The sequence below is a fragment of the Neoarius graeffei genome, chromosome 7 (genome assembly GCF_027579695.1).
Source record: "Neoarius graeffei isolate fNeoGra1 chromosome 7, fNeoGra1.pri, whole genome shotgun sequence".
NCBI lineage: Eukaryota > Metazoa > Chordata > Actinopteri > Siluriformes > Ariidae > Neoarius > Neoarius graeffei.
In genome coordinates this window covers 24,433,015-24,454,794 of record NC_083575.1, presented here as the reverse complement: position 1 = coordinate 24,454,794, position 21,780 = coordinate 24,433,015, and the positions used below count along the sequence as shown (strand labels likewise).

The window sequence follows — 21,780 nt, the reverse complement described above, 5'->3', positions numbered from 1 at the left end:
ATTTTTTCCAGAGCTTCCATTGTCACATGAATTACAGCAAGAGATTCAACTTTAAAATAGGACATTTGATACCTTCTTTTTTAGATCATACATTTCTTGAGCATAATAACACTCCTCAAGGGTTTGTCCAAGCAGGAAATGCAGTTTCGGATTTTGGGGTTCGAATTTGATGGCAGTAGCATAGTGGATGGATGCCTGTTCCAAGCAATGCAGTAGTGACTGTCCTGTCTCATTTTGCATTTCACCTTCAAAGATTTAAAAAAAAAAAAAAAAAGTCCCATTTCAAAAACACAAAGAATATATTTGTTAATTACACCATGGTGGTAAAAGTACTCTGAGGCAGTCATGAATTTGTAGATTTGAGGTGGCGTGCCAAACCACTTGAAGCCTAATTTTTTTGTTTTTGTCACTCCTTTAATATACACTAGGCTCAAAATATCATTCTTTGTCTCTAATATGTCATAGTATTAGAACCAAACAATGTTTTTAAAAAGCTGTACAAATGACAAATTAGCAATAATTAGTCTTGGTCAAATAATCAGTGGTTTACTGATATCCAGTATTATCTATCAATCTTTCTATCTCTCTCATTTTATATATATATATATATATATATATATATATATATATATATATATATATATATACACACACACTACCGTTCAAAAGTTTGGGGTCACCCAGACAATTCTGTATTTTCCATGAAAAGTCACACTTTTATTTACCACCATAAGTTGTAAAATGAATAGAAAATATAGTCAAGACATTTTTCTGGCCATTTTGAGCATTTAATCGACCCCACAAATGTGATGCTCCAGAAACTCAATCTGCTCAAAGGAAGGTCAGTTTTATAGCTTCTCTAAAGAGCTCAACTGTTTTCAGCTGTGCTAACATGATTGTACAAGGGTTTTCTAATCATCCATTAGCCTTCTGAGGCAATGAGCAAACACATTGTACCATTAGAACACTGGAGTGAGAGTTGCTGGAAATGGGCCTCTATACACCTATGGAGATATTGCACCAAAAACCAGACATTTGCAGCTAGAATAGTCATTTACCACATTAGCAATGTATAGAGTGGATTTCTGATTAGTTTAAAGTGATCTTCATTGAAAAGAACAGTGCTTTTCTTTCAAAAATAAGGACATTTCAAAGTGACCCCAAACTTTTGAACGGTAGTGTATATATGACAGATAGACAGACAGATAACGTGACCATCCCTGTGTCCGAAATCACTCACTACTCACTATATAGTGGACTATATATAGTGAGCTCGCCATTTTGTCGTGCTGTCTGAATGTATAGTGAGAATTATTACACCCTGTATAGTGCACTCAAAGTATCCCACAGTACATCATGAAAAGTATTGTACAACTGATGGTCACTAACCAAGCAATATATACCATCATGCACTGCGGTCGTGCTGAAAGGGGGGGAAAAAAAAAAAGTGTGTTGGGGTGAATGGACAGAGGAAGAAACACATAATAAACGGTCATTCAAGTACAATTAAAAATAGTAGGAGAATAGAAAATAATCTAAAATATAATGAGACAGATAAAATACAAGAATAAAAGTGACCGTGCAGAGCGAGGAATTAATCAAAAGCCTCAAATTTGATTTAATAAAAGGCAAAAAGAAAGGATTCAGCCTTGATTTAAAATAACTGAAAGATGCAGCAGACACAAAGTACTTTGTATTTATTAATGTGGGAAATACGCCGAGTACAATATGGATTTATTATTATTTTGAAAACCCACCAGCCGACTGATCTGGGACGTTTTAATTGTGCGACAGTAATGACGTAAATAACAGCGCGGCGGACTAGTGCCCGAAAGTGTTTTTTCATTTTACCAATGAGCTCACAATATAGTCCTCTATATAGTAATTCCCTAGATAGTGAGTAGGGAGTAGTGAATGAGTGAGCAATTTCGGACACAGAGTCTGTGTAGAATCCACCATCATGAAAAACGCAAATCACAATGGATAAGAAAAGTCCTTCACATTTTTCAGGTTTGAAACTACACCGCCATTTTGTACAAGTGACTCTGAAGAGTCTGATACCTGGTTTTGGAAGTTTCTCTTTATACAGCTTTATTTGGCTCTGTGCATGACTGCACAAATCATCTATGTTGTCCTTATCTATGGCAGTCTGTAGTCTTTTCTCCCAGTTTTGGATCTAAAAGAACAACGAGGAAACAAATAATTCATTATGAATGATCATATTATTCAGCTTTAAAGCAACAATACATTTTGAATGCTGTCCCTACCTGAACAGAGTGCTTTGTCTCGATTTCCAGGTTATGTGCTGATAAGAAATATTTTTTGTACCAGTTTGTTTCAGTAACCTCCTACAGTATGAAAAAGTACAAGAGGAACAATTTAAAAAAAAAAAAAAGTTGTGCTTCTTGTGAAATTTGTTCATGTTTTTACATATCTAAATGTCTAATACCTTAGCATCAAAGTTAGGTGGTGGTTTATAAGAACAGCCTTTTGCATGTGCAGCAATCTCTGCAAGTTTCATCGTGGTCCCGCACCCTTTAAAAATAACTTGCATATTTTGATAAAGCCCATAACTGCAGTTTCATCATTAAGTGCATAAGATACTCTTCCTAAAACATACAGGTGTTTCAAAAAAATTCGATATTATCTGAGATGTACACTACCGTTCAAAAATTTGGGGTCACTTTGAAATGTCCTTATTTTTGAAAGAAAAGCACTGTTCTTTTCAATGAAGATCACTTTAAACTAATCAGAAATCCACTCTATACATTGCTAATGTGCTAAATGACTATTCTAGCTGCAAATGTCTGGTTTTTGGTGCAATATCTCCATAGGTGTATAGAGGCCCATTTCCAGCAACTCTCACTCCAGTGTTCTAATGGTACAATGTGTTTGCTCATTGCCTCAGAAGGCTAATGGATGATCAGAAAACCCTTGTACAATCATGTTAGCACAGCTGAAAACAGTTGAGCTCTTTAGGCCCACTTTACACGGGGACGGTCTGAAACAAAAACGCAAAAGTCCGTTTTCGTTCTCACTTTTTTCCGTTTCTACACGACCGTTTTCAAGGAGGAAATCTGCGTCTATACGGTGACGCATAAATGTGTGGAATTCAATTGGATGTGCATGCCAGGCGGCTAGGTGGTGCTGTGAAAGACCTCCGCTATGTCTGCACGCATGCGCAACGTCTCCCGTCTTGTCTGATCTGCACATCTGCGCCGCGAAAACTTTGACTACTCTGGCTATGGTAAGTAAAAAAGTAAGAGCATACTATACCCGCCTCTGTTCATTAACGGTATACGTGCAGATTCGGTATAGATGTTCGAAGGACTCCTGGACATTTATTAAAGCTGCCAGAGCAGCTTGAAGGTCCGTTGGATCGATGTAATCAGACATGCTCTTACTTTTTTACTTACTTTCTTACTTCCCGGGCTGGCATGTACAGTATATGACATATGTATGACGTAAAAACGCGTACCCTATGTGAGCAGATCCGAGCAGAGTTTCACGTATTGGGTAGTTTAGACGGATATGCAACGGGGGCTGTTTTTAACTTATTCACTCTGGAAGGCGTTTTCAATTTTTTCCGTTTTTCAGCCTCGGAAACGCCGTCCCCATGTAGACGAAAGGCACTTCCGATAAAATATTTAGTCGTTTTTACCCGACAGCGTCCTCGTGTAAACGGGCCCTTAGAGAAGCTATAAAACTGACCTTCCTTTGAGCAGATTGAGTTTCTGGAGCATCACATTTGTGCGGTCGATTAAATGCTCAAAATGGCCAGAAAAATGTCTTGACTATATTTTCTATTCATTTTACAACTTATGGTGGTAAATAAAAGTGTGACTTTTCATGGAAAACACAAAATTGTCTGGGTGACCCCAAACTTTTGAACGGTAGTGTAAATATCCCAGAAACTACATAGTCTAAGCAAATGAAACTGAACAGGTTTAATGTTGAGCAATATAAGATTTATTCCTTAAAATTTGAATGAGAAATTCAAAGCTACGTGGATTCCATGAACGATTTCACAAATTTTCAATATGCGCGCCGCCTGAGACACGGCACTCTAACACAAAACGCCTTTTCTTTTCCAGTGAATGGCAATTTCTATACCAAAAAAGGTTAAAACATTAAACATAAAATTTTGACCTGTTTCCACACATGCTATTAAAATTTGAGGTCAATTGAACAAGAATTGGCAAAGTTATTAGATTGTGAAATTATATCAAATTTTTTAAACACCCTTTATTTTAACATTTTTGATGGGGCGCTGCGTTTTCTGAAATGATATTCATACCACGATGTGCAAAGAAACATCTGACAGATGTGTTGGATATCCTATTGTCAAGCTCAGTCTCTGGAAGCTTCCAAGCGTTTCCCAGTGGAGCCCCAGTAAACGGATGGACCTTTGACCTCTGGGTCATCAGATCAATATATGGCGCTGAGAAGACAACTTTTGGGTCACTGGAGAAAACATTTGGATTTGTCAAAAAACACAAACTTATTTCAAGATTCCAGTAAGTGCTCTTACATTATGGGCTTTCCTACCTTGGATTTATCGACAAAGGTCTATAGAGGGCGTTTAAAGATACAGAACATTCAAACTCCATCTGGTCTTTCACATCACAGAAGGTAACAGCGAATGGAATTTGTTCCCGAGTAACTGTTATAGTGTATGCCTGAAATCAGAAAGTCATCATCACTCAGAGCACATACAACAAACGATGCCTTTGAGAAGTCATTCAGAAAACTGAAAATGAAGAAAATCCAAGACCGAATGGCATGGGAGATTCTGTAAGTTGGTTGATTTGGCATGGAATGATCCAATGAGGATTTTCTACAATGGTAAAGGCCTGTTAACAAGAATGTGTAAATAGTAATACCGAGGCCGAACCAAGAGTTACTCAGAAACATGGAAGCAATTTTGCATGTTGCCAATATTCATGTAACAGTTTCTCTCTTTTTGTCAAACACACTACCCCTGGAGATCTACTAATCTTGTTCCAATTCATCCATCACCTCAGAGGAACACAATAACCTGGAATAGATCTATGAGAAGTAACATTTTCAGCCAGATTGGACATTTCATGAGCAGTGATATAGGTTCACAATAAAAGTGAGGCTTACTTGGGAATATGTGCCATCTGGTGACACAACTGTTACAGTGACCACAGTATCTCCAACATTCAGAAACACAGGATCAGAGCTGGAGCCCTCATTCACCACCAATTTCATGTTCGGGTCTGGCACTTGGGGTTGCACTGTCACCGTGCAACAGTCAAAACTCACCGTGCCTATAGTATGACAAACAAAAACAATCTGACACAGGTTTCGGATGAGTAGAAAGCATGTGGTTACTTATCCATCCATCCATCCATCCATCCATCCATCCATCCATCATCTGTAGCCGTTTATCCTGTACAGGGTCGCAGTCAAGCCGGAGCCGATCCCAGCTGACTATGGGTGAGAGGCGGGGTACACCCTGGACAAGTCGCCAGGTCATCGCAGATGGTTACTTATCCGTTTCTATAATACGTGTGGTATTTAACAATTACTTTCAGTTTGTCCAGACAGTTACACTGTTTCACTGATGTACGTTTGAGTCATTCAGGTGAAACTGAATCAAAGGAGTTTTGTCCCCTCAGGGTACAGGTAGCCTACCTACACACATTAGAAATAGTATTTACTCATCATATAGGTCTCTCTGTAGGTAAACAATTACTGGCTGTTACACATCTGTTGAGATGAACCTTTTGTTGCTTCGCTCTACCTCAAACCGCCGCTGGTCAGATGTTTTGTTTAGATGGTGGACCATTCTCACGTCAGTGTGTGTGTGGTGTTCATACAAGTGTATCAGATGCAGCAGTGCTGATAGGGTTTTAAAACACTGTACACTTTAGACATACTCACCATTTTGGTCTAGCGTAAGCCTAGCTGTACAGGTGGAAGTTCACCAGTGTCAGTTTGTCAGTGTACTTTTACTTTTGGTGATCTATTATACAATATTATCTATTATACAACCCCAATTCCAAAAAAAATTTTTTTTTAATTGGGGACGCTGTGTAAACTGTAAATAAAAACAAAATGCAATAATTTGCAAATCATGGAAATCCTATATTTCATTGAAAATAGGACAAAGACAACATATCAAATGTTGAAACTGAGATTTTTTTTTTTGAAAAATATATGCTCATTTTGAATGATGTCAGCAACATGTTTCAGAAAAGTTGGGACAGGGGCATGTTTATCGCGGTGTTGCATCACCTTTACTTTTAACAACACTGTAAACATTTGGGAACTGAGGAGACCAGTTGCTGTAGCATTCTTGCCTGATATACAATTTCAGTTGCTCAACAGTTCGGAGTCTCCTTTGCTGTATTTTGCGCTTCATAATGCATAAAATATTTTAAATGGGAGACAGGTCTGGACTGCAGGCAGGCCAGTTTAGCACCCAGACTCTTTTACTATGGAGCTATGCAGTTTTAATATGTGCAGAAAGCAGTCTGGCATTGTCTTGGTGAAAGAAGGAAGGCCTTCCCTGAAAAAGATTTTGTCTGGATGGCAGCATCTGAAACGTGTAGATATCATACAGCATTAATGATGCCTTCCCAGGTGTACAAGCTACCCACGTCATATGCACTAATGCACCCTCATACGGTACCATCAGAGATGCTGGATTTTGAACTGTGCACTGATAAGCTGGATGGTCCCTCTCCTCTTTAGCCTGGAGGACGTGGTGTCCATGATTTCTAAAAAGAATTTCTACTTTTGATTCGTCAGACCTCGGGACAATTTTCCACTTCGCCTCAGTCCATCGTAAAAGAGCTCGTGCCCAGAGAAGGTGGCGGTGTTTCTGGATATTGTTTATATCTGGTTTTAACTTGCATTTGTGGATGCAGTAATGAAGTGTTTTCACAGACGATGGTTTTCTGAAGTGTTCCTGAGCCCATACAGCGATTTCCACTACAGACACGTGTCTGCTTTTAATGCAGTGTCGCCTGAGGGCCTGAAGATCACAGGCATCCAATGTCAGTTTTCAGCCTTGTGTCTTGCATACAGAGATTTCTCCAGATTCTCTGAATCTTTTAATGATATTATGTACCATAGATGACGTGATCCACAAATTCTTTGCAGTTTTACATTGAGGAATGTTATTCTTAAATTGTTGCACTGTTTGCCCACGCAGTCTTTCACAGAGCGGTGAACCCCTCCCCATCTTTACTTCTGAGAGACTCCGCCTCTCTAGGATGCTCTTTTTATACCCAATCATGTTACTGACCTGTTGCCAATTAACCTAATTAGGTTTTTGGTTTTTTTTGCATTACACAACTTTTTCAGGTTTTTGTTGCCCCGTCCCAACTTTTCTGAAACGTGTTGCTGACATCAAATTCAAAATGAGCGTATATTTTTTTTCAAAAAACAATAAAATTCCTCAGTTTCAACATCTGATATGTAGTCTTTGTACTATTTTCAATGAAATATAAGGTTTCCATGATTTGCAAATCTTCACATTCTATTTAGGTTTTACATAGCGTCCCACCCAACTTTTTTGGAATTGGCATTGTAAAGCCTGCAGTGGTATTAAGTGTCTAAAAATAATGGCACACACAACTATGTGAGATGAAAAAATAATATCTGGACAGCACCAGTCTGGCGGAGGTTCCACTGACAGGATAAAGCACAGGTTCCCAACCCTAGTCCTGGAGTACCCCTGCTCCAACATGCTCACTTCGACTCCTGAATGGCAGGGGGTTCTCCAGGACCAGGTTTGGGAACCTGTGGGGCAGCGGTGCATGACAACAAAAGCTATAGCTGCACAGTGGATGCACCTGATAAAATGACCAATGACTGTGTTCCTAGAGGGCAGGGCTCGACAATAATGGTAGTCCGACTGTCCGGGACAACCAAATGTTTGGTCCGGACAAGTTAAATACACGTCTGCCTGTCTGATGGGATAAATTGAATATTTGTTGAAAATCACCATTTTTACAGTAATTATTCAAGAGTTACATCAATAAAGTTCCAACAAAAGTAATTCAGTGACATCAGTGATCCAGCTATGTTATTGTTTAAGAAATTCCGGGGAGGCCAAGCACAGCAGGTTCATGTGTAAAAATAACCACATCGTAATATCTAATTATAGATTATTAGACTTTGAATTCATTTAAATCAGAGAAATGGTGATCAAACACCTCAATAAAATAAATATCCATGGTGAATCTTCATTTCATTTGGACATTTGTTGCATTGTCCTTTTGTATGGTACACATTAACACATTACTGTCAATTATTATACATACAGGACACTTTTTCGATGGAATAAAAACATGTATTCTATTCCCTTCTAGCAGGTTTCATTAACTTGGTTTGATGGCATGCAATATTGTTAGCATATCGCTTATCCTATGTGTATTATGCCACTCTACCCAATGGAGAATGAGTGTGCAATATTGTTACAATATTGAATGTTGTCAAGACAACATGACATCACACTTAGGAGATGTAAAATTTCCACGCTAGTGAGTGACTGTGATAATTTGTAACCAAACATGGCCGCCAGGTTTGCTTCATTAAAAACGTGAGATTTTGAGAGAATTTTGGCTGACAGGTAGCTCCGTTGTGTGTAGCTGTCAATGTTGATTTTAAAGTAACTAAATAAATTCCGTAGGGAAATGAATACTAAAGTATGAGTGAAAAATACTAAGGTGAGCGTGTGTGGAAGAAGGGTCTGGAGACAGAAATCTTAGTTTCTCGGTCGTTAGTCTGTGCTACTTGCTCTCGATAGCACTGCTTTATTAGCATTCGCTAACACTACTGATGAACACTACACCAGCTGGAAGGTGACTGCACTGCCACACTAACTTACAGGTAAGCTAGCGTTGGCTGTCACTAACACTACTGATGAATGCCACACTGGCTGGAACATGACTGCACTGCCACATTAACAGCACCAACTCGCGGGTAAACTAGCGCTGGCCTTCGAGAATGCCAATATGAAGAGAGTGTGTATGTATTATAATAATATTGGCTGGCTTTTTTTGTGGTATATCAGATATATTCCATTCAGCTAATGGAATACATCTGATATACCACTCAACGCCAGCCAATATTATTGAAATATTTGGTGGGAATTTTACGACAGTACCGAAATCACTTATGGTTTGTTTTCATTCACAACGTGATTCTGTCACCCTTATCATGTCCAACTTGTTACCTCACCCAGGATGGAGTCCACCAGGGATCGAGGTATTATTTTCGGTCAGGTTTCTTTGTTTTTTTGTTAACGATATTACAGGAAAACAGTTGGACCAATCTTTATGAAATTTTAAGGATAGATGGGCATTGGTCTCAAATAAAACCTCCAACATTTTGAGGGTCATCTGGTCAAGGTCACCAAAAAGGTCAAAATTGTTTTTGTTGTAGCTACTGACTCATATAAAGGCACTAGCCACTATGTCATTGTGCTGTAAGAATGTAAAAGTGTAAACAGTCGCGCACTACACGTGTTCCGATTAAAATGGCCAGTGAGTGTATACAATTCGATTCACCAATCAAAATAAATGGACTAAAGAAATCGCTTTCAGACATGTTTATACTTATTACGGAGGGAAAGTGCGTTCCACTGAGTTCTAGTGCCGGGCCTTTTCCAGGGAATAAGAGTTTGGGTCATGGTGACAGTGTGTGTATGCCAGCCTCAGTCCGGAGGTTTCAGTTTCAAAAACTGTAAGAGGTAAGAGTAAAATGATAAAGTACAGACACTTGGTATATTTTACTTCTGTGATTTTTAAATTGTTCATTTTTGGATTGCGCTTCATTTTTGTGGCTACTGCCTCATAGAGTAAATATATATGCTATAGTTACTGTATGGACATGGTATCAGAAAACAATTTTATTTATAAGCAGTAGCCACATGGACCCATAGGGTACCTTTTTTTTTTTTTGCGATACAAGTGCTACCGGATGAGGTTTGTTTTGCCTGGCAACACTTGTTTTCTTTTGGCTTCATTTCTTTAAATAAACTTATACTTCACGTTTTATTGGATTAATCAAGATTTAACTTTATTTCCTCCAGAAGCTCTGAATTTGGGTGAGTTGAAATCTTAAAACTGCAGATCAGGTAAGGGGTTAGAAGAACACACGCACCATAATGGGGCACTGAATCGTTTTTTTTTGCTTATTGTTACAGTTAAAATTTGAGTTTTATTGAAAAAATATAAATAATTAAAGCATAAAAGATTATCATAACTATACAGTGGTGCTTGAAAGTTTGTGAACCCTTTAGAATTTTCTATATTTCTGCATAAATATGACCTAAAACATCATCAGATTTTCACACAAGTCCTAAAAGTAGATAAAGAGAACCCAGTTAAACAAATGAGACAAAAATATTATACTTGGTCATTTATTTATTGAGGAAAATGATCCAATATTACATATCTGTGAGTGGCAAAAGTATGTGATCCTCTAGGATTAGCAGTTAATTTGAAGGTGAAATTCGAGTCAGGTGTTTTCAATCAATGGGATGACAATCAGGTGTGAGTGGGCACCCTGTTTTATTTAAAGAACAGGGATCTATCAAAGTCTGATCTTCACAACACGTTTGTGGAAGTGTATCATGGTACAAACAAAGGAGATTTCTGAGGACCTCAGAAAAAGCGTTGTTGATGCTCATCAGGTTGGAAAAGGTTACAAAACCATCTCTAAAGAGTTTGGACTCCACAAATCCACAGTCAGACAGATTGTGTACAAATGGAGGAAATTCAAGACCATTGTTACCCTCCCCAGGAGTGGTCGATCAACAAAGATCACTCCAAAAGCAAGGCGTGTAATAGTCAGCGAGGTCACAAAGGACCCCAGGGTAACTTCTAAGCAACTGAAGGCCTCTCTCACATTTGCTAATGTTAATGTTCATGAGTCCACCATCAGGACAACACTGAACAACAATGGTATGCATGACAGGGTTGCAAGGAGAAAGCCACTGCTCTCCAAAAAGAACATTGCTGCTTGTCTGCAGTTTGCTAAAGATCACGTGGACAAGCCAGAAGGCTATTGGAAAAATGTTTTGTGGATGGATGAGACCAAAATAGAACTTTTTGGTTTAAAGGAGAAGCATTATGTTTGGAGAAAGGAAAACACTGCATTCCAGCATAAGAACCTTATCCCATCTGTGAAACATGGTGGTGGTAGTATCATGGCTTGGGCCCGTTTTGCTGCATCTGGGCCAGGACGGCTTGCCATCATTGATGGAACAATAAATTCTGAATTATACCAGCGAATTCTAAAGGAAAATGTCAGGATATCTGTCCATGAACTGAATCTGAAGAGAAGGTGGGTCATGCAGCAAGACAACGACCCTAAACACATAAGTCGTTCTACCAAAGAATGGCCAATGTTTTGGAATGGCCAAGTCAAAGTCCTGACCTTAATCCAATCAAAATGTTGTGGAAGGACCTGAAGCACAACATCCCAGAATTGAAGCTGTTCTGAATGGCTAAAATTCCTCCAAGCCAGTGTGCAGGACTGATCAGCAGTTACTGGAAACGTTTAGTTGCAGTTATTGCTGCACAAGGGGGTCACACCAGATACTGAAAGCAAAGGTTCACATACTTTTGCCACTCACAGATATTTTATTTATCCTTTATTTTACCAGGAATGTCCCATTGAGATACATTATCTCTTCTTCCAGGGAGTCCTGGCCAAGGTGGCAGCAAATAAAAAGTTTGAATATATATATATATATATATATATATATATATATATATATATATATATATATATATAGAGAGAGAGAGAGAGAGAGAGAGAGAGAGAGAGAGAGAGAGAGATAACATACACATCGAACATGCAATATTAACACATAAGCACACAGGCATTCCAAAAAATGAAAATAAAATAAACACAGACTAACAGACTAAGCACACAGACATTCCAGATGTCAACAATCCAGATGTTATGGACAAGAAAAAATAAAAAATGAATTAAAGATAAGGGTTAAAAATTATGAAAAACAATGGCACTGTTGTGTGAGAACTGAGTTTAAAAGACTTTTAAAGACATTTAGGGAGGGTAGGGAGTCCAAATTTAAAGTATTTTGTAATGTATTCCACTCATTTGCTGCATATGAACTAAAGGCCCAGTTCTGTCCGTGTAGGTGGAGACTGAAGGAGGAGTTTTACTGATGAACGCGTACTGTAAGTGTTAGTGCAGAGTGTCAGTAGATTGCATATGTACTGAGGTAGTTTACCCATTAAAGCCTTTGCAATAAATACGAGGCTGTGAGATTTCCTTCTAAGCTTTAGTGATGTCCATTGCACCATGTCATATAGATTACAGTGATGTGTTCTTGATATTTATTTTTTCCCAGTCCGGTTTCCATCAAATCCTGCGCTCTGATTGGCTGGCAAGCGGGTCCGTATCCTACAATACGGACCCCAGTTACGAACCCCGGTTATGGACCTCTGGCAACTCGCTCGTTCACAATAACAAACATAATAGCAATTTTTGTCAAAATTATCAAAAATCTTGTAAATTTTTGCCAGCATTTCTCAAGAGAATAGCATTAATTTTACATCATGGATGGCGATAACGACAGTGTTCACAGTGAAAGAGAGTTTTACTACCCTAAGGAAGAAGAAATAAAATAAAACATTTCAGGAGAAAGCTAAAAACCTGTAACATTTGCTAATGCCGAGCAAAAACATGGCTGAATCCTGAATGACTCAATTTTGTATAAACCGGGGACTACACAGGCGGTAAAATGTAGGGTTTTTTTTTTCCGCCATGGAAGTGCACTTGTATACTGAGGAGGAAGCCATTTGCATTCCAGCCGTGAATAAGGATTCAAAATGGCGGCTCACCTCGGCTCGGCTTTCCCTTTCGGGCGCTCTCGTTTTCTGTTAGAATTTGGTAAAGAAAAAAATAAAATATTATTATTTACCAGCTTAAGGTCGGTCTGTATGGTGAAATACCGTGACCTCGGCCTTGAATACTGACCTCAGCCCAGAGGGCCTCGCTCAGTACTTTCAAGACCTCGGTCACGGTATTTCACGATACGGACCTCCCAGCTGGTAAAAAAAAGAAAGCAAGCAGAAAATAAAGCACAACTTTATTCATCACACACTTGTGAAATTTCCTCTCTGCATTTAACCCATCTGAAGCAGTGAACACACACATACCCAGAGCGTGGGCAGCCATGCTAACAGCGCCCGGGGAGCAGTTGGGAGTTAGGTGCCTCGCTCAGGGGCACCTCAGCCCAAGGCCGTCCCATATTAACCTAACCTGCATGTCTTTGGACTGTGGGGGAAACCGGAGCACCCGGAGGAAACCCACGCGGACATGGGGTGAACATGCAAACTCCACACAGAAAGGTTCAAACCCAGAACCTTCTTGCTGTGAGGCGACCGTGCCACCTGGTAAATAACGTATATTGGGTCATTTTCTTCAATAAATAAATCTCATCTCATTATCTCTAGCTGCTTTATCCTGTTCTACAGGGTCGCAGGCAAGCTGGAGCCTATCCCAGCTGACTACGGGCAAAAGGCGGGGTACACCCTGGACAAGTCGCCAGGTCATCACAGGGCTGACTCATACTGTAGACACAGACAACCGTTCACACTCACATTCACACCAGTTAATCTAAGGTGGGGTTTACATTAGACCGTATCAGCAGATCATCAGATTAACGTTTTTAAAACGATTAGCGTGCACACAGCAATGCCAATACACGATTCGCGTGCACACAGCAACGCCAATACACGGATACGCTCGGCTCCGCAGGCATCCTGCGCTCCAAATCACTCCGCCCTGAACAGCGAGTGCCCTCTGGAGGGTGCGCACTCCGGCCCTGCGCAGCTCACAGAGCGCGCGAGTGAAGCACACGAGCAGTGATTTGGGACTGAGCCGCTGTGTGTGTGATCTCAGTGCATATCAGGCATGCGCGTCACTTACCACTTCCAAGTGGAAGGATGTCAAGCCTAAAGACAATCATAACTACACAATGGGCAGTATTTGCATCAGTATTTGCAGTATTTTCATACTTTTATACTCTTTAATGAAAGGTGATACAAGGCGGAAGTCCGTGCCGTTTTTCAGCAGTCGCGTCACATGACCAACGCCAGCGAATCAGGAAGGTGGATGTCACAGTGACGTTGTCCAATGACGACGCCAGCTAGAGCTCAGCACAGCGTATCCGCGTATTCTCAATGTTTACACAGCACCGGACCAGACACGATCTGGATTGAATACGTGGACCCTGGCGGATTCCCGTTTCCCGGCATTTCCAGGCGTTTTAATGTAAACGGACAGTGCATCCGCGAAGAAAACAAGACAGATACAGTCTAATGTAAACTTGGCCTAAGCTGCATGTCTTTAGACTGTGGGGGTAACTGGAACACTCGGAGGAAACCCACGCGGACACGGGGAGAACATGCAAACTCCACACAGAAAGGTTCGAACCCAGAACCTTCTTGCTGTGAGGCGACCATGCCACCCACTCTTCAATAAATAAATTACCAAGTATAATATTTTTTGTCTCATGGGTTGTTTTACAATCAGGGTACAAAGTTTGTGTCACAGGGGTCCAAAATTCAAATTAAAAAAAAAAAAAAAAACCCTATCAAATCTGCATTTTTGGAAATTAATACACATATGAACATAGGCATGTGTAATAGTTTGTATTATAAGATTAAGTGTAGCTTTAAGCAGGGCTGGGAGAAACAAATGAAGTGATTCTCAGAGAGGACTTTTTTTTTTTTTTTTGACAATTCAGAATCCACTACTTCCATAGTGCTTTTAAATATAAGGCTGTAAGCTTTGTGTTAGTTGTCTCTAATATTTATGTCCCAATATCTTGACCACATTTTAGGATGAAAATAATAATTTTAGATATGTTATTTTATATTGAAAAATTAGCTGTCTCGGAGAGGACTTTTTTTTTTTGACACAATTACATACTAATTTGATCAAAATAGTCTGAAAACTTACTGGCATTCAACATTAAAACTTAACTATGTTTCCAATGATATGGAACCAAATATGTGTTTTATGGTATAAAGAATGATTTAAGTGCATCCCTTTTGGAGCTACCTGTGGTCAAAAAAGCACTTTTTCTAAATGACACGAGTAATTTTGCTAAATATGACATATATTGCCATACATTCACCAAAAATAACGTTATCACCAATTTTTTTTTTTTGCATGGTAAATACAGCTACACTACCGTTCAAAAGTTTGGGGTCACCCAGACAATTTTGTGTTTTCCATGAAAAGTCACACTTTTATTTCCCACCATAAGTTGTAAAACGAATAGAAAATATAGTCAAGACATTTTTCTGGCCATTTTGAGCATTTAATCGACCCCACAAATGTGATGCTCCAGAAACTCAATCTGCTCAAAGGAAGGTCAGTTTTATAGCTTCTCTAAAGAGCTCAACTGTTTTCAGCTGTGCTAACATGATTGTACAAGGGTTTTCTAATCATCCATTAGCCTTCTGAGGCAATGAGCAAACACATTGGACCATTAGAACACTGGAGTGAGAGTTGCTGGAAATGGGCCTCTATACACCTATGGAGATATTGCACCAAAAACCAGACATTTGCAGCTAGAATAGTCATTTAGCACATTAGCAATGTATAGAGTGTACAGGGTGTCCATAAAGTCTCTTTACAATTTAAAAAAAATTATTACAAAGGCAGTTGTTGAGATATTGTAACTAGATTTATTTTATTTTAATCAGTGTTGATTAAAGTTGTTATTCATATTAAAAAGATATCGTGTATCGAACAAAGGTACGGGACATTGCTGACTTGAAGCAAAGGATTTGTAATGCCATTGCCACCATTGATGAGGCTATCCTACAGCGAACATGGCAAGAAATCGAGTACCGTCTTGATGTGCTTCGTGCAACTAATGGTGCCCATATAGAGGTCTATTAACTGCAGTTGAAAAAAAATTAATAAACACTGATTAAAATAAAATAAATCTAGTTACAATATCTCAACAACTGCCTTTGTAATAATTTTTTTTAAATTGTAAAGAGACTTTATAGACACCCTGTATTTCTGATTAGTTTAAAGTGATCTTCATTGAAAAGAACAGTGCTTTTCTTTCAAAAATAAGGAAATTTCAAAGTGACCCCAAACTTTTGAACAGTAGTGTATCACAGGCAAGGGCGCAGATGGCACTGGGGACTGGGGGGGGGGGGACATGTCCCCCCAGATTTATAGTGACCCCTATCTGTCCCCCCCATCCACCGTCCCTACGTAAGGCGCCAAACATTGGTAGAAAAAGTGAGGATTAATGTTCCGTTAGTTAGACTAACTTGCATTGCAGCACAAAGTTGAAATGGCAGCAGCAGTAGCCTTGTCTGTGATCAATCCACATTTCACCGATTCAAGAAGGGGAAAGGCTGGAGCAGATCCTTGCAGAGGTGGGAAACCAAGGTGTTCAATTTTCCACGTAATTCTCGGTTAATAACACTGCACAGCTCATCCATTTGGTGTTTCTGCTACGACTAATGGTGCGTTCAGTTGTACTCCTAAGTTGGAAGTTTGAAGTCGGAAAAGCATTGAAATCCAGCATCTACCAGCATAAACGTTGGGGTTTTCGTTTCATTTCATTAACTGTCCATTTTTTTCGAATTCCATGTTGTCCCAGTTTTTAAACTGGGAAGCGGCGGAGAGATGTTTTTGGGACCTATTGAGTCTGCTTCGAGACGGTAAATTTGTTTGGCTGCTGAGGGAATTTTTTTTTTCTATCAATTTTGTTTATTGGAAAAAATACTTTTTATTTTTATTTGTGTGAATCTGTTGTTCAAGTGTTTATACTTCTGTTTTCATACACATTTTATGTTTCTAAACATTTACATGAAGGCACGAGTGTGAATCATTTCAATTTTATTTTGTTATTAAGTTTTGGACATTTTCCTTTTTGTTAGAAGTTACAGTTCAAGTTTCTGTGATGAGAGTCTTCATCCTGCTGAGATCAGCAAATCTAATTCATCTCGTTATCTGTAGCCGCTTTATCCTGTCCTACAGGGTCGCAGGCAAGCTGGAGCCTATCCCAGCTGACTACGGGCGAAAGGCGGGGTACACCCTGGACAAGTCGCCAGGTCATCACAGGGCTGACACATAGACACAGACAACCATTCACACTCACATTCACACCTACGGTCAATTTAGAGTCACCAGTTAACCTAACCTGCATGTCTTTGGACTGTGGGGGAAACCGGAGCACCCGGAGGAAACCCACGCGGACACGAGGAGAACATGCAAACTCCGCACAGAAAGGCCCTCGCCGGCCATGGGGCTCAAACCCGGACCTTCTTGCTGTGAGGCGACAGCGCTAACCACTACACCACCGTGCCGCCCCAGATCAGCAAATGTTTAAATAAAACATGCAGAAGACAAAGTTTTGGAGCATGATTAACATACCAGACAAATAACAACTTGATCATGTATGGCTAGTGTTGACCAGGTAGGCCTTTGTCTACCAATGTTCATTCAGTTAGAAAACTCACAATTCTAATGTATATTGAAGCTTCAGTACATGTACACAAAATGGAATCGTTTGCTGACAGCTCAGTCCCCCCCAGTTCAAAAATCCTATCTGCGCCCCTGATCACAGGGCTACAATAAACAACCAAGTTTATTTAGTCAAGCCTTTTGATATTGAAGATAATAATTAAGTGTTAAATGTGATTTTTAGCTTGCGTACCCTGATTGTAAAACAACTCTCATTTGTTTGGTTCTCTTTATCTACTTTTAGGACGTGTGTGAAAATGTACTGATGTTTCAGGACACCCTTACGAAAATCTACCATGGTTTACTATGGTTTTACCATGGTTTTTATGTAGTAACCATGATTCTACCATGGTATCTCATGGTTATTCTAAGTACTATGAACCAACCATAGTATTACTATGGTTCATCCATGGTAGTAACCATGGATCTACTATGGTATTTCAAGGTGATTCTAAGTACTATGAACCATCTCATCTCATCTCATTATCTCTAGCCGCTTTATCCTTCTACAGGGTCGCAGGCAAGCTGGAGCCTATCCCAGCTGACTACGGGCGAAAGGCGGGGTACACCCTGGACAAGTCGCCAGGTCATCACAGGGCTGACACATAGACACAGACAACCATTCACACTCACATTCACACCTACGGTCAATTTAGAGTCACCAGTTAACCTAACCTGCATGTCTTTGGACTGTGGGGGAAACCGGAGCACCCGGAGGAAACCCACGCGGACACGGGGAGAACATGCAAACTCCGCACAGAAAGGCCCTCGCCGACCCCAGGGCTCGAACCCAGGACCTTCTTGCTGTGAGGCGACAGCGCTAACCACTACACCACCGTGCCGCCCTACTATGAACCAACCATAGCATTACTGTGGTTTATCCATAGTACTGCAGTAGCTGTGGTAGCATCATAGTTGTATGTGTAATAGGTCATAGTAACTACGAAATTAGTTTAAAAAGGGATAGTATGGTTTTTAAAAGGATGCACTAACTGTAGTATTACCATGCTTTCGTCCAACAGTCAATGCTGTAGAGAAGGATCTCGATTAACAGCCCAGATACATTAACATTTACTTAGAACCTAAAAATTTAACTGAACATGGAGGTAAAATGGGGGCAGCACGGTGGTGTAGTGGTTAGCGCTGTCGCCTCACAGCAAGAAGGTCCTGGGTTCGAGCCCCGGGGTCGGCGAGGGCCTTTCTGTGCGGAGTTTGCATGTTCTCCCCGTGTCCGCGTGGGTTTCCTCCGGGTGCTCCGGTTTCCCCCACAGTCCAAAGACATGCAGGTTAGGTTAACTGGTGACTCTAAATTGAGCGTAGGTGTGAATGTGAGTGTGAATGGTTGTCTGTGTCTATGTGTCAGCCCTGTGATGATCTGGCGACTTGTCCAGGGTGTACCCCGCCTTTTGCCCGTAGTCAGCTGGGATAGGCTCCAGCTTGCCTGCGACCCTGTAGAAGGATAAAGCGGCTAGAGATAATGAGATGAGATGAATGAGGTAAAATGCACCATGGTTTTCATGGTTACCCAAAAAACCATGAATAACTATAAACCATGGTTAGTTTTCATAGTAAAACCATGGTTAATTTTCGTAAGGGAGGTGAGAAGTCCTGTTGTGGCCAGTGGGTTATGAAGCTGAGTCCTGATGGAGGGTCGAATACTTACTTGAGTATTCATAAAGCTGAGGAGAGAAGTGTGGCTGGAGCTGGAGCCAGGGCTGTGTAGTGAGCTCAGTGAGCTGGGCCGCTGTGGAGGACAGCTTCATCAGCTCAATGCGGTATTTCTGCACAGTGCCATCCTCAGCTGTTACTTCCACCTCGACTGGGTTTAAGCCTTCATCCAGTTTTAAGCACTTGGACCCACTGCCAAACAGCTTCAAAACACAGTAAACATGCACTTTAATTCGCCGTGTAGTCACACGGAAACAAAACTCGCTCCAGGTTTCCATACTCACGATTTTACACGAGGCTCCAGAGTCGCTGGGCAGCAGCTCCAGGGCCACCTCGGTCCTGTCACTCGGCACTGTGGCGGTGTAAAAGGTCACTTCCGGCTTGAACGAAGGGCACAAACACACACCCTTCACTGACAACTTTTCCAAATCACAATTATCCATTCTCACCAGGACACTTCGTGTTAAAACCTCCGTCGTTCTCACCTGCCTGCAAACTTCGCTCAGATACAAGCGTTCGTTTCATTTCATTCCCTGTCACCATAGCAACGGGCAACCGACCTCTTGCACTGACGTCATAAGCGATAGGTCACCGGTCTGGGGTTCGATAATTTTCAGGTTGATAAAATACAAACAATTTTTCCAGGTACACCCTGGACAAGTCGCCAGGTCATCACAGGGCTGACACATAGACACACAACCATTCACACCCACATTCACACCTACGGTCAATTTAGAGTCACCAGTTAACCTAACCTGCATGTCTTTGGACTGAAACCGGAGCACCCGGAGGAAACCCACACGGACAACATGCAAACTCCGCACAGAAAGGCCCTCACCAGCCACGGGGCTCGAACCCAGGACCTTCTTGCTGTAAGGCGACAGTGCTAACCACTACACCACCGTACCGCCCTTATCTAGCTACTCATCTCATTATCTCTACCCGCTTTATCCTGTTCTACAGGGTCGCAGGCAAGCTGGAGTCTATCCCAGCTGACTACGGGTGAGAGGCGGGGTACACCCTGGACAAGTCGCCAGGTCATCACAGGGCCGACACATAGACACAGACAACCATTCACACTCACATTCACACCTACGGTCAATTTAGAGCCACCAGTTAACCTAACCTGCATGTCTTTGGACTGTGGGGGAAACTGGAGCACCCGGAGGAAACACACGCGGACACGGGGAGAACATGCAAACTCCGCACAGAAAGGCCCTCGCCAGCCACTGGGCTCGAACCCGGACCTTCTTGCTGTGAGGTGACAGCGCTAACCACTACACCACCATACCGCCCTTATCTAGCTACTCATCTCATTATCTGTAGCCGCTTTATCCTGTTCTACAGGGTCGCAGGCAAGCTGGAGTCTATCCCAGCTGACTACGGGTGAGAGGCGGGGTACACCCTGGACAAGTCGCCAGGTCATCACAGGGCCAACACATAGACACAGACAACCATTCACACTCACATTCACACCTACGGTCAATTTAGAGCCACCAGTTAACCTAACCTGCATGTCTTTGGACTGTGGGGGAAACCGGAGCACCCGGAGGAAACCCACGCGGACACGGGGAGAACATGCAAACTCCGCACAGAAAGGCCCTCACCGGCCACGGGGTTCGAACCCAGGACCTTCTTGCTGTGAGGCGACAGCGCTAACCACTACACCACCATACCGCCCTTATCTAGCTACTCATCTCATTATCTCTAGCCGCTTTATCCTGTTCTACAGGGTCGCAGGCAAGCTGGAGTCTATCCCAGCTGACTACGGGTGAGAGGCGGGGTACACCCTGGACAAGTCGCCAGGTCATCACAGGGCTGACACATCGACACAGACAACCATTCACACTCACATTCACACCTACGGTCAATTTAGAGTCACCAGTTAACCCAACCTGCATGTCTTTGGACTGAAACCGGAGCACCCGGAGGAAACCCACGCGGACACGGGGAGAACATGCAAACTCTGCACAGAAAGGCTCGAACCCAGAACCTTCTTACTGTGAGGCGACAGTGCTAACCACCACACCAATGTGCCACCATTTAAGTCATTTATACTAAATCTGCATCCATCCAGAGAAATTATCTACCAAAGCTCTTTAAAAAAAAAAAAAGTGATTTCAGATTGCATTAAAATCTAAGTGTTCATAAGAAAATAGAAAAGAAAATTTAAGCTTGAATAAAATCAGCCAAATATATGAACAAAATGGAATGATGCAAGTCAGCTGTAGTTCTTAATTCATTACAGAAATATAAAATATTTATACCATTATTTAAGCTTTTAATTGCTTACAATGCATAAAACCATTCTCAGGAAGGTCAATTGCTGTGACCGGAAGAGTGATGATATGCATCCGTTTTTCTTTTTTCCGCAGTGAAAAAGTCCCTAGTTTTGAAACTTGCTTCATTTCCACCATTCACTCAATTTCCACTACATTCTGTCTTTTAAAAAAAGAGTTTGGAGAGATTATTACCTGTAGCGATGACTTGTTACTACAGCTGGGGTGAGCCGTGTCTTACAACCAATGACTGTGTATAATTCACGAGAGTTCATGTTCACTTGCGTGTACTGTATTTGTTTATAACCTGATA

General features: G+C 41.1%; 1 protein-coding gene across 2 annotated transcripts in view; it reads right to left on the bottom strand.

The window, feature by feature from the left end:
• LOC132889178 (uncharacterized) overlaps positions 1-20,123 on the bottom strand; it is a 44,188-nt gene extending 24,065 nt beyond the window's left edge. For both annotated transcript variants that reach the window (XM_060925432.1, XM_060925433.1), the window contains exons 1-9: positions 19,473-20,123; positions 19,184-19,391; positions 5,128-5,294; positions 4,549-4,679; positions 4,298-4,464; positions 2,450-2,535; positions 2,268-2,348; positions 2,062-2,176; positions 73-245 (exon numbers count right to left, since the gene is read on the bottom strand). In XM_060925432.1, the coding sequence (XP_060781415.1) occupies positions 73-245; positions 2,062-2,176; positions 2,268-2,348; positions 2,450-2,535; positions 4,298-4,464; positions 4,549-4,679; positions 5,128-5,294; positions 19,184-19,391; positions 19,473-19,631 (1,287 nt within the window). In that variant the 5' untranslated portion in view covers positions 19,632-20,123. The remainder of the gene's footprint in view (positions 1-72; positions 246-2,061; positions 2,177-2,267; positions 2,349-2,449; positions 2,536-4,297; positions 4,465-4,548; positions 4,680-5,127; positions 5,295-19,183; positions 19,392-19,472) is intronic.
• Positions 20,124-21,780: the final 1,657 nt, after the last annotated feature.